General features: G+C 29.0%; 2 protein-coding genes across 2 annotated transcripts; both read right to left on the reverse strand.

The window, feature by feature from the left end:
• Positions 1-6,939: 6,939 nt before the first annotated feature.
• LOC106395607 (protein RALF-like 4) lies at positions 6,940-7,876 on the reverse strand. The gene has a single exon (XM_013836010.3). It carries the CDS (start codon positions 7,536-7,538, stop codon positions 7,203-7,205), a length of 336 nt encoding a protein of 111 aa, XP_013691464.1. The 5' UTR covers positions 7,539-7,876; the 3' UTR covers positions 6,940-7,202.
• A 3,273-nt stretch (positions 7,877-11,149) lies between these two features.
• LOC125590489 (glutathione S-transferase T2-like) lies at positions 11,150-12,667 on the reverse strand. The gene is made up of 5 exons (XM_048764072.1): positions 12,335-12,667; positions 11,762-12,160; positions 11,495-11,543; positions 11,270-11,286; positions 11,150-11,173 (listed from the first exon to the last, which is right to left on the reverse strand). Exons 1-5 carry the CDS (start codon positions 12,665-12,667, stop codon positions 11,150-11,152), a joined length of 822 nt encoding a protein of 273 aa, XP_048620029.1.
• Positions 12,668-12,952: the final 285 nt, after the last annotated feature.

The following is a 12,952-nucleotide window of genomic DNA, read 5'->3' on the forward strand; positions in this document are numbered from 1 at the left end:
GTATATTTATTTTTTTATTGTATATTTACTTATCTAACTGTTTTGCTTTTATATCAAATTGTAATATTACGATAGATGTTTGATGTAATATTTCTATTACTTATATTGTATATTTACTTATCTAACTTTTTTATTGTAATATACTTTTCAGATATATGTTTAATGTATTTTTTGTATTTTTTTATATTGTATATTTACTTATTCTTTATTTTTCATATGTTTTGTATTTATTTATTGTAATATTATAATTAATTTTTAATGTAATATTTTTTATATTGTATATTTACTTATTATTTATTTAACTATATATTTTTCAGATATATGTTTAATTTAGTTTTTCTATTTTTTATATTGTATATTTACTTACTGTTTATCTTTTCTTATTTTGTATATTTGTTTATTCTAAATTTCTTGTTTTTATATCTCTGATAATATTACGATATATATCTAATGTAATATTTTTATGTCTTATATACTATATTTACTTATTATTTATTTTTTCTTATATTTTATATTTATTTATTCTAATATTACGATAAATATTTAATATAATATTTTTATTTCTTATATTGTGCATTTAATTATTATTTATTCTACTATATATTTTTCATATATATGTTTAATTTAGTTTTTTTATTTCTTAATTGTATATTTACTTATAATTTATCTTCCTTATATTTCTATTACTTATATTGTATATTTACTTATCTATCTTTTTATTGTAATATACTTTTCAGATAGATGTTTAATGTATTTTTTGTATTTTTTTATTGTATATTTACTTATTCTTTATTTTTCTTATGTTTAGTATTTACTTATTGTAATATTATAATTACTTTTTAATGTAATATTTTTTATATTGTATATTTACTTATTATTTATTTAACTATACATTTTTCAGATATATGTTTAATTTAGTTTTTCTATTTTTTATATTGTATATTTACTTACTGTTTATCTTTTCTTATTTTGTATATTTGTTTATTCTAAATTTCTTGTTTTTATATCACTGATAATATTACGATATATATCTAATGTAATATTTTTATTTCTTATATACTATATTTACTTATTATTTATTTTTTCTTATATTTTATATTTATTTATTCTAATATTACGATAAATATTTAATATAATATTTTTATTTCTTATATTGTGTATTTAGTTATTATTTATTCTACTATATATTTTTCATATATATGTTTAATTTAGTTTTTTTATTTCTTAATTGTATATTTACTTATAATTTATTTTTCTTAGATTGTATATTTACTTATTAGTTTAATGCAATGTTTATGTTTATTTATTTATATATTATTTATTTCTCCTTATATTGCAAATTTATTTATTATTTATTTTCTATTTTTTTAAATAATAATGCCACGTGTCATCTTTCGGGAGAATTGTTTTCGCTGATGTGGACGCTATGTTTAATTTAGTTTTTTTATTTCTTAATTGTATATTTACTTATAATTTATTTTCCTTAGATTGTATATTTACTTATTTGTTTAATGCAATGTTTCTGTTTATTTATTTATATATTATTTATTTTTTCTTATATTGCAAATTTACTTATTATTTATTTTCTATTTTTTTAAATAATAATGCCACGTGTCATCTTTCGGGAGAATTTTTTTCGCTGATGTGGACGCTCTACGGAGCCTCAAAAGGTCCCTTTTATTAGTGTAGATTATTTTCGAAATTATATATAATGTTTTTTTTCTACAAAATAGTAATGTTACATTATGGAGATAAACCGTTTTTTTTTAATGAAAAATGGTAATCTTAGATATGTTTAATGTAGTTTTTCCATTTTTTATGTTGTATGTTTACATTTAATTTTTTAAAAATAAAAAATATAAAATGGTAATCTTACATATGTTTAATGTAGTATTTTCATTTTTTATGTTGTATGTTTACATATATTTATTATTTTCGAAATTATATATAATGTTTTTTGTTTTTTTTTATAAAACGGTAATGTTACATTATAGAGATAAACCGTCTTTTTATTTAAGTGAAAAATGGTAATTTTACATATGTTTAATGTAGTTTTTCCATTTTTTATGCTGTATGTTTACATATTATTTATAATTTTCGAAAATTAGTAATATTAAAATGTAAAACTATAGTTTATGCCACGTGTCATCTTTTGGGAGAAGTTTTTTTGCTGATGTGGACGCTCTATGGAGACTCAAAAGGTTTATTTTATTAGTATAGATAAGATAGATGTCTAATGTAATATTTCCATTCTTTATTTTGTTTATTTACATTTTAAGATAGATGTTTAGTTCTTAATGTAATTTTTTCATTTTTTATATTATGTATTTACTTATTAATATTATTTTAGTATATTATATGCTTACTTAATATCAATATTTTACATTTTAAGATAGATGCTTAAGGTTTAATGTACTTTTCTATTTTTTTTTAAATTGTGTATTTACATTTTAAGATAAATTTTTAATGCTTAATATATTTTTTCTATTTTTTATTATGTATTTACTTATTAATATTATTTTTTGTATATTATATATATATTTTTAAATTGTGTATTTACTTATTATTATATATATAATTCTTATATTATATATTTACATATTTAAATGTATATTTACTTATATTTTCGTATGATTTAACATATATATGGTAATAATGTGTAGTATGGTAATATGATTTAATGTAATAAAGTAATACTATTAGTCATGCCATGTGGCTTCTTTTCGAAGAGGGTCTCTAAAACGACGTGGACGCTCCCTGGAGCCTCGATTAGTCCATTTTATTAGTATAGATATTATTTTTTGTTTATTATATATATTTTTAAATTGTGTATTTACTTATTATTGTATATATAATTGTTATATTATATATTTACATATTTAAATGTATATTTACTTATATTTTCGTATGATTTAACGTATATATGGTAATAATGTGTAGTAGTGTAATATGATTTAATGTAATAAGATAATAATATTAGTCATGCCACATGGCTTCTTTTCGAAGAGGGTCTCTAAAACGACGTGGACGCTCCCTGGAGCCTCGATTAGTCCCTTTTATTAGTATAGATAAGATAGATGTCTACTGTAATATTTCCATTCTTTATTTTTTTTTTTACATTTTAAGATAGATGTTTAGTTTTTAATGTAGTTTTTTCATTTTTTATATTATGTATTTACTTATTAATATTATTTTAGTATATTATATGCTTACTTAATAACAATATTTTACATTTTAAGATATATGTTTAAGGTTTAATGTACTTTTTCTATTTTTTTTTTAAATTGTGTATTTACTTATTATTGTATATATAATTCTTATATTATATATTTACGCTAGGGTCGGCCCGCCCTACGGGCGGGATATTCTTTACTTATGATCTATGTTATTATTTTTTATATAATTTTGTAATTTGTGTTTTAGGTTCACATTTGCAAAAGGTGCGTATGAGATATACTATTTTATTAATTTAAGTTATTGGTTAGTTAATTTGTAAATAATTTTTGTTTGACTTTTTGCTTCTATTATATTACTATGATTGAGTTATTATATCATTTTCAGTAGAATTTTTTTTATTAAAGTATTTAAAAAAATCACATTTAGTTAATGTCAGTGATTTATTATATATTAACATCTAAATAATTTATTTGTTATATCTCAATTTTAGTGTTTGGCCCTTTTAAAGTAGGAAGCTTGAGTCCGTGAACTAATTCTTCTATTTTGTCTTTTAAATATTGTTTGGGTTAATATGACAATTCTTTTTGGTTTTCGTATGTGGCCCTGCAAAATTAATAGTGAGTTTTTAGTGGTGGTATGATAGGTAGACGATTTTGAACTTTTTTGGAATGTTTTTAGTACTGTAAGTATTAACTCGGAGGTTAAATTAACATGAAATTTTTAATTTTATTTCGAAAACCACTTGAATTCAAAATTAACATGCAATTTAAGTCTCAGCCCTAAGTTTCATATTCTTCCAGTGATTTATAAGAAATATTTAAGAGCCCTACTTGGAAGCTCACATAAAGATTGTCGGAGACCGTTTGTTCTCTTATTCTTAAAGGGCAACAACCTGTTTAGAACCATATAAACTCATAAGTTTGGCGCTAATAGTTTTTTTTTGTTTGGAACACAAAAAAAATAGTTTACTTACTAAAGTTGTGTTTAAAAAAAAAATAATGTTTGTGTTTTATTGGAAGAGGTAAGAAAAAAGTAAGAGACGGAAACTATCTCACTTGCACGTGAAAGTCTGGTGCTATTTGAATTGAAACTCAAGTGACATGTTTTTGTTATTTTCTCTTATTTTTAGGGTTTTAAGGATTTACTAAAAGTTAAATGAATACTGATTTTTTTTAAGACAAATTAATGGATCAAAATTAAGTTTTTTTTTTGTCACGAAGATTTTTAAAATATTTACAGACAGTATACAGTGGATAGATTAAATGAAAATGCATTATTTAATTTGTTTTCCGTAATAAATACAGAACTTAATAGGAAACTATTGTTCGCTTCAGTAAAAAAAAACTATTGTTCAAAAGAAATAATGTTTATTAATAAAAGAAATTGCAAATTACAAAACTGGCATTTACTACTTTGTATTAGTATTTCTTTGAATCGGGCTTTGATTTAACATTACTAAATAACTCTATTCAATAAAGTTAACAAAAATATATGATCTGACAGTCGTAAAGAAGCTATTTACTCTATTTTTTTAATATATATTTTCGTCACCATCATCTTAAAAGAAATGCCTTGAGAAAAATCAAATGCGTCTTTATCTCTTCAGTTTATTTATTTATTCGAGAGATGATATTCAATTAAAACAAAGAAGTGTAAAATATTACATCCCCAATGGGGCAGATTCGATTGAGACTTCAAATAAAAATCCTAGTATTATAATAGCCCAGAGTTTTATATCAACGAAACCAGTTGCCCATGTTAGTATCCCATTGGATAGAATCACGAAGAGGCCCATCAAAACCCAATCAAGTAGAGGAAAAGTCAATTCTGGAAAATACATACAGACTTTGGTTTTGTCGAAGATTGACGAAGATCCGAGAGATGGAGTGCATGAAAGAAATCATCTGCTAAATTGGCAAACCAGGAAGCATCAGGAGGTAAAGTACCAAACTTGCATCAACTAAGAGGAGAGATTAGGATTAGAATCCCGAAGACCTGACATTTTATTCCTGATAGTAGAGTCTATCAATCGCAAGACATGAGAGAATTAAGAACAAAGTCTCGAAATATTCCCCGATTAGATCGGAGACTGGTTATCTGGTGGGAATAAATCACTGGAAAACAGACTCTAGCTGATTATCAAGCAAATCTATAGCAACATTTGTTTCATAATCAATCAGCTATCAACACAGAATAATCTGTTGCCGACAATCGAAAAAAGACTGTAGAAATCTACGGAATGATTTAGAAGGAAAAAGTGATGATCTTCACTGAATTGAACTCACTTATTTATAGGTGTAAATCCACAACAATTTGAGATAGGAGATGTATGGAATGAGACGTCGTGGATGAATGGGTCGGTGATATTAATGAAAACATTAATTGTATTTAATAAATCTAACAGCGAACAGTAACGCCGCAGTTTTTTCTCAGCGGGAGGAAGAAGAAACATGTCATAACCTAAGTCAAATAATGTTTTTCGTACAGACCAACTTTAAAAATAATAGTCTTGCTGTATGGCCCATCCTAAGTCAAACTTCTTGGTTTTTTAGCTAGCCCAAATTAAACTTATCCTATTAATTGAAACGCAGCACTTTGGAGTTGACGGACACGTGTTGAGACCAGAACACTCGACTTAATGACATGGCGCTGAGGTGTCTTCACAGGAGAGAGACCAACATTTTTTTATATATATAGATATTTAAATGTATATTTTCTTATATTTTCGTATGATTTAACGTATATATGGTAATAATGTGTAGTATGGTAATATGATTTAATTTAATAAGGTAATAATATTAGTCATGCCACGTGGCTTCTTTTCGAAGAGGGTCTCTAAACGACGTAGACGCTCCCTGGAGCCTCGATTAGTCCCTTTTATTAGTATAGATTTCCATCCATGACCATTAAACCATGACAACTCATCTATATTATTAAACTGAAGTAGATTTTGGTACTGTTTGGAAACATGGATAACTGTATAAATAAAAATTGTTTGGAAACATGGATAACAGTATTTTCAATACTTCCTTTTATTTACACATTTAGCCATTGCATTTACAATAAATTAAATACTTATTTTTTGTATTTATTTTTATTTACATATTTTTCCACTGCATTTAAAATCAATTTAAATTAATTACAATTCCAAAGCTTATCTAACCAAATCGATATTCATATATTGACCTTTATTAATATTGTACGAATATTAACTAAATCGCATGTATTAAGAGGAGATAACTACCTTTTCTTATATTATATCAAATTGCATCAAGTTATTAATTTTCAATATAATATTAAGTAAATTACAAAACATAAATAATATACATGATATTTTTTTTATTAAACCAGCGGTTTATGAATTTATGTTGAACACAAGTTAAATCAAACACCCGCGCGGGGTGTGGGTCAAATTATTGTTGATATTATAATCATGAAGTCTTTAATATAAAAAATATCAATTCTAATTTTTTTTATAAAGAAAACTTATTTAAAACTAATTTCTGATAAATTTCTGACTAATTTCTGTTTTTGTTAATTCAATAGGTCCACACTGATAATGTAAGTTTTGGACATGGATTATTTCTCATCAATCCAACTACCACATGTTCCCTTTTTTTTCCTTAAACATTTGTCTACCACATGTTCTTGATAACATTTGTCTATAAATTATCAATATCAAAAAAAGTTCCAGTTTTGGCCTTCGTTTAAAAACAAATGCTTAATTTTAATGTACTAAAATATCATGATGTATACATAATATATAGACAAACGAAACTTAATTAATATATGAACGAAACGAAATAAACGGACAACAACGAAGGAAAATAGCCGATATATATCGAAGAATCAAAATCTTGTATATGTATCAGGATGATATGATTAGATAAAGAAAGAAAATACAAAAAAATAATTGCAATCTTAGAATCATAGAGTACATTACGAAAGAAAACCATTAATGATCAAGAATGAAGAATGAAGATCGAACGGTGTTGAATCGAATCCTCTTCTCTATCATTTTGTTATCACTTAGCGTACCTATAACAATGCGTGATCGCACTGCATCCACGCCTATAAGGATTATTCCTTCTCCTCTTCTTGCAATCGTAGTAAGATCTACCACGTCTATTGCAAGGAACATTATTCTTTTTAAGAGCATCGTAGCCAATGTAACGACGTCCTCTAGCGAGTTGACGTCGGTTTGTCTCTGAATCCATTAGAGATTCTAGTTCATCATCATCTCCGATACAACCTTGCCCGTTGATGCAAGATTTAGTCAATGGGTAGGTCGCATTGACGGATGTAGCTACCATAGCTAAGATCAAGAAACCAACAATGAGTAACAACTTAACACCACCCATTTTATATGTATCTTTTTGGGTTTTTTTGTATAGATGAGTTCTATTAAAACTCTTTGCTTTAGTCTTTGGTTTCTTCTACGACCTTTCCTTATCAGAGGAGAGGGAGAAATATAAAGTGATAGAGATTGTGCAGAAGAACAAATGAGAGATTGGTTTTGTTGAGGATACAAAAAGGGTTAGACAGATAGAATGTGGTTTTGCCATTTTAATTATTATGTGGTTGTTAATTCTGTTACTTTGGAATTGGGGTTTTAACCTTGTTTTCAGGTCTGATCTTGTCCATTTTTTCCGTTTGGTGGTTAGATCTATAGTTGTTAAGTTATATTTGGCTCTCCTCTTTGGTCGGCTAACGATCTTTTATTATGATGTTATATTTAATCAAATGCTCAAATTAGCAAACTACCTAAACGTTTATGATCAGTTTTGTAAGCAAATTTAAAAATCTTAGTAGAATAAGCATCACGCGTGGATCTGTTGAATCTTATTTTCAGAAGATGTACGCATTTAATAATATTTTGTAATTTTTTGATCCGTAAAATAAACACTCTCTGTCGGTTCCTTAATTTCTTATGCATGTACAAACCTATATTAGTTGTCTTCTTGTCTCCTTGTGTTTGTTGCAAAATTTTCCAAGAGAATGAAAACACATTAAGAAAATTTAAAGGTTTGGTTGTACTTACACAAACAAAAATCAAAGAAAACTTCAAAAGTTTTAAATCCATCGAGTTCCTTTGTTTCTCGCGGAGTGAACTGAATTATATGAGGGTAGAAAGAGACAAATACGCGACCAAATAACAATCTTCTTACATTGGAGGGATAATCTTAGAGCATTATTAATGGTTAGATACCCACTGAGGTATATATCTTACAATTACATTTATTGTTATTTAATTATATATGTAGACCTTTAAATAATAAGATAAAAGTGAGCCACTGATAGTGCAATCATAAAAATGAGTCTCTCCAATATTTGTCAATAGTCTCTTCGTTAAAAATCGACTCTTTCTCATTTCTCCACTTTTTCTATTTTCTTCATTTTTAATTTCCAGATCCTCTCTCAGAAACCTATGCTGCGGATGTTGATGGACTTTACAAATCCCTAACTCCTTTATTGATTATCAGAAATACATTACAAGATAGCTTTGCAGTTTCCGATCACAATCATCCTCTCATGGTGAAGATGACTGATCCCGACGATCTCATGGCGACCGTATTGCAACTCATGGCATCAACAATCTACAACATACGAAGCATGAAATACCAATGAAGAAGAAGAACTCTATATATATATCTAGGCTTCTATCATAAGTCGTCTTCAACCGCAAAGCTTCTAAATCGAGATAAGATCAAGCATGGTGATAAGCCGATGCCAATGACAGTGTTGAAGAAGGTGACTGATAAAGGGATCCGAAACAAGATTACTATGATGAGACTGAAAGGAGGGAAGTGTATATAAGGAGTCTTGCAATTCTGGTTTGGTATTAGATTGTGAATATTTTTTTTTATAGATCCAATAGTAGTATATGAAATAGCAAAGGAGTAGTTTCTTAAGTTAAGAATGTACTTGATGTAAAAATGTTTTTTTGATGAATAAAAATTTTAAATTCATTAAAAAAAAGCTTACGAGTCGAGTAGAAGCTTTCTTCTTTCTGCTTTTGTGCCAATCATTTGCCAGCTCAGCCACCCAACTGCCAGTTCAGCACCGCTCATATCTTGATGTCTATCAGATGTCCTTAGTTTGGTTTAGACCACCTCCATTGGTTAGAGTCCTTAATGGGTTCTTAAAATTAATTTAATTGTTAATTGTATATTTTATGAAGTTTAAAACTCTTGATATTGTAATTAGTTTTGAGAAGGTTCATTGGGAGAACCCCTATGAGGTTCTTAATTTGTTTTTTTTTAAGAAATTAAATTATTAAATTTAAATTTTACAAAACTTATAAATTATTGGATTTCATAAAATTTAAACAAATATGACATAAAGACATATTAAAAATAGAAATACAAATTTATAATTAGAAATTTAAACAAACATGAAAGAAATGCATAAACGAGAAATATCGATTAGTTGTAATCTTGATTTGTACCAAATTTTTGCCATATATTCTCAACCAAATCAGGTTTCAATTGTTGATGTATTGTTTTATCACAAACTCGATTCCGAATGCTCATAATATTGCAGAGATTTGAAGGCATATATGTAGAATACGTGAAATCCACTTGTGAACTTTGGTTTGATTCCAGTTGTGCGAATACTGATACGTCAAACTGAGTATACCCATCTCGTTCGTCTTCTACTATCATATTATGCAGAATGATACATTCTCTCATTATCTTTCCAATTTTTATTTAATCCCACAAAAGAGCTGAATTTTTTACTATAGCAAATCGAGCTTGCAAGACCCCAAAAGCACGCTCGACATCTTTACGTACAACTTCTTGATATGAAGCAATTAATGATGCTTTCAGACCTTGTGGAAGTGGAATAGATTGGACAAAAGTAGCCCATTTTGGATAAATATCATATGTGAGATAGTAAGCCAAATGGTACTCGTGTCCATTGACAATGTAATTCACTTTTGGAGCTCGACCTTGTAATATATCATCAAAAAATGGTGATCGATCAAGAATATTGATATAGTTTAATATACCTGGAGGTCCGAAAAACGCATGCCATATCCAGAGATCTTGTGAATCTACAGCCTCTAAAACAATTGTTGGCTTTCCTGATCCACGTGTATATTGACCTTTCCATGCGGTCGGACAATTCTTCCACTCCCAATGCATACAATCAGTGCTCCCTATCATCCCAGGAAATCTGCGTATCTCTCCAATATCGAGAAGCCGTTGAAGATCTTCTGGCGTGGGTCTTCTTAGATACTCATCTCCAAATAAATATATGATTCCTTCAACAAAATGTTCCAAGCATAAAAGCGCGGCGGTCTCACCAAGTCGGAGGTATTCGTCAACCGCATCAGCTGGACAACCATATGCCATCATACTAATTGCTGCCGTTGCCTTTTGTAACGGAGAGTGACCGAACCTTCCAGTAGCATCTCTTCTTTGTTGAAAGTATGGGATTTCAGCAGAGAGTCGATCAACAATACGCATGAACAAGGGCTTGTTCTTTCGAAAACGGCGTCGGAATATTTGAGAAGGTTATGTTGCATCTTCACTAAAATAATCATTCCATAACTGAATGTGTCCTTGTTCACGTTGTCTTTCAATGTAGGCTCATTTTTTTTGAACTTAGCCACTTCTTGATGATCACCATGATGAATGAGAAGATTTTCGAATTGTTGATCGAAAGTTTAGTCGAATTTTTTATCTATTTCTTCGAAATTATTAGAAGAAGAAGATGCCATTCACTCTTGCTTAAAATGTGAAAAAAGAAACAAATGCTTAAATTGTACGAGAAAAATTTGATAGAAGATAATGTTTTTGTTGGAACAAATGTGTTCTCTGTGAAATAAATGAGTTGGACGACACACAACTTATAGAGAGAACATAGCTCAAGAAAAAACTTCAAAAAAAAAAAATAGAGACAGCAAAAGCTTGGTTTATTTGTGTCACATGGTGTTTATGTTTTGGCTTATTGTGTCACATGTGTTCTATGTCACATGTCTTCGCTCCACCTGCAATACACACAAGCAAAACGTGGTGAGTCCCAACTAACTAAGCCAAGAAAATATTCACAAAATGATCACAGCAATATTTTAATAAAGATATACGATCATCACTTGTTGATCTGCGAAACAAAAACAAGTTTAACTATCTCATAAAAGTGTTGCAAAAAGATGTAGTGAGCGAAAAAAAAACAAGTCTAACTACAAGCTCCTGTGTGACTTTGACATAACCATGTTCAAAAATAGCAAAAGAAACTTAGAGCTAAGAACACTTGATATGGTTTTCAAAACAAAGATCGAATTAATACTGAGAGAGAGAGAGATACTTACAGGTTACGAGAAACTGATCATCTGAAAGCTTTTCCTTCTCACAGTAAAGCTGTAAAGGACAAGAGATTGAAGCATTAACCATTAACATCCAAACTCAAGTTTAAGCAATATAGAGACATCAAAAGCAGAAGCATTAACCATTAACATCCAAAGACTCGACATAAGCAAACAAACTCGACATAAGCATAAAGACTCGACTGAAGCAAATTTTATGAAGACTCGACAGAAGCATACAGACTCCATAAACCCAAGCTAAAGCTAACTTGCCAACATGTCATTAATTAGCTTATTTTTCAAAGCAATTTCTAGTTCACTAAGTGGCTCTGTCTTGGCAATTAGGCTGTCAAGCAATTTTTGCTTGTTAAGCTTCTCCTTCAGCACAAAGTCCTTTTGCCTTATCTCCCATATGCTCTGAAACTCCACAAGCGGCTTCACTTCCTTTTCTGAAGCCTTGACCTTGCTTTTACCTCTTGCCTTTGCTGCTTTAACACCAACATGACGAGTCATTGCTTCATCCTCTCCTTGGCAACCTGGCACAAAGCTTGATGACTGTGCCGATTGGTCATCTAGTTTTCTTCTTTTTGAGCTAACCTTATCTTTAGTACCAGAAGCTCCACACCATTTCTGATCATGGCGAAGCTCCAACCATGCATGCTCGAGTGTAAACTTTACATTGAAATATTAAAGAAGATTTCATGAGCCATTATCAACACATCATTCTCACTCTGCCTACTGGATTTCTGCTTCGTTGCAGCCTCATAACACCCAACAAACTTACATACACCCTCATTAATCTCCCCCACCTTTGTTTACAGTGACTTGGCTCTCTCTTTTGCAAACCCGAAAGTTTTGGACTTGATGCAAAATATGCAGCAATCCGTTTCCAAACGCAATTGCTTTTTGCTCATTCCCTGTCACTGGATCTTTGGGGGTGTTCAACCAAGCACTGATGAGCACAACGTCTTCTACTGGTGACCACTTCCGTCTTTCTTTGCAGTCAGACACAATGTGTGCATCTTCGTTTGCATCTTCATGCCATTGCGTAGCAAATACAGAGGCATCAGACGCATAGAGTTCTATGCTAGGTTGACGACTGACAAAGGAGAAGGAGGTGTTTGGTTGTTGACTGTTTAAGAGGTTTTGAAAGCTACAAGGTTGACTAAATGGATCCATAGCGAATGAGAATGAATTAACAAAGAAGAAGGAGAGCTATGTTCGGTTTTATGAAATGAAATAGCAAAGGAAAATGAAATATGAAAGGAGAAAGGAAAAGTTGCTCGGTTTTAAAAGCAAAGTGTGTTAATGGCAATCAATGTATCAATCTACCTAAAACTAAAACAACCAAGAAAGTAAATGTATTTACCTAAAACTAAACCAACCAAAAAGTTATTGTAAATCCTTCTACGCAACTAACAACTACAATGATACTAAAGTTCATTTATTTCCAACCTAATCAAT

Source organism: Brassica napus, chromosome C7 (genome assembly GCF_020379485.1).
Source record: "Brassica napus cultivar Da-Ae chromosome C7, Da-Ae, whole genome shotgun sequence".
Lineage (NCBI taxonomy): Eukaryota > Viridiplantae > Streptophyta > Magnoliopsida > Brassicales > Brassicaceae > Brassica > Brassica napus.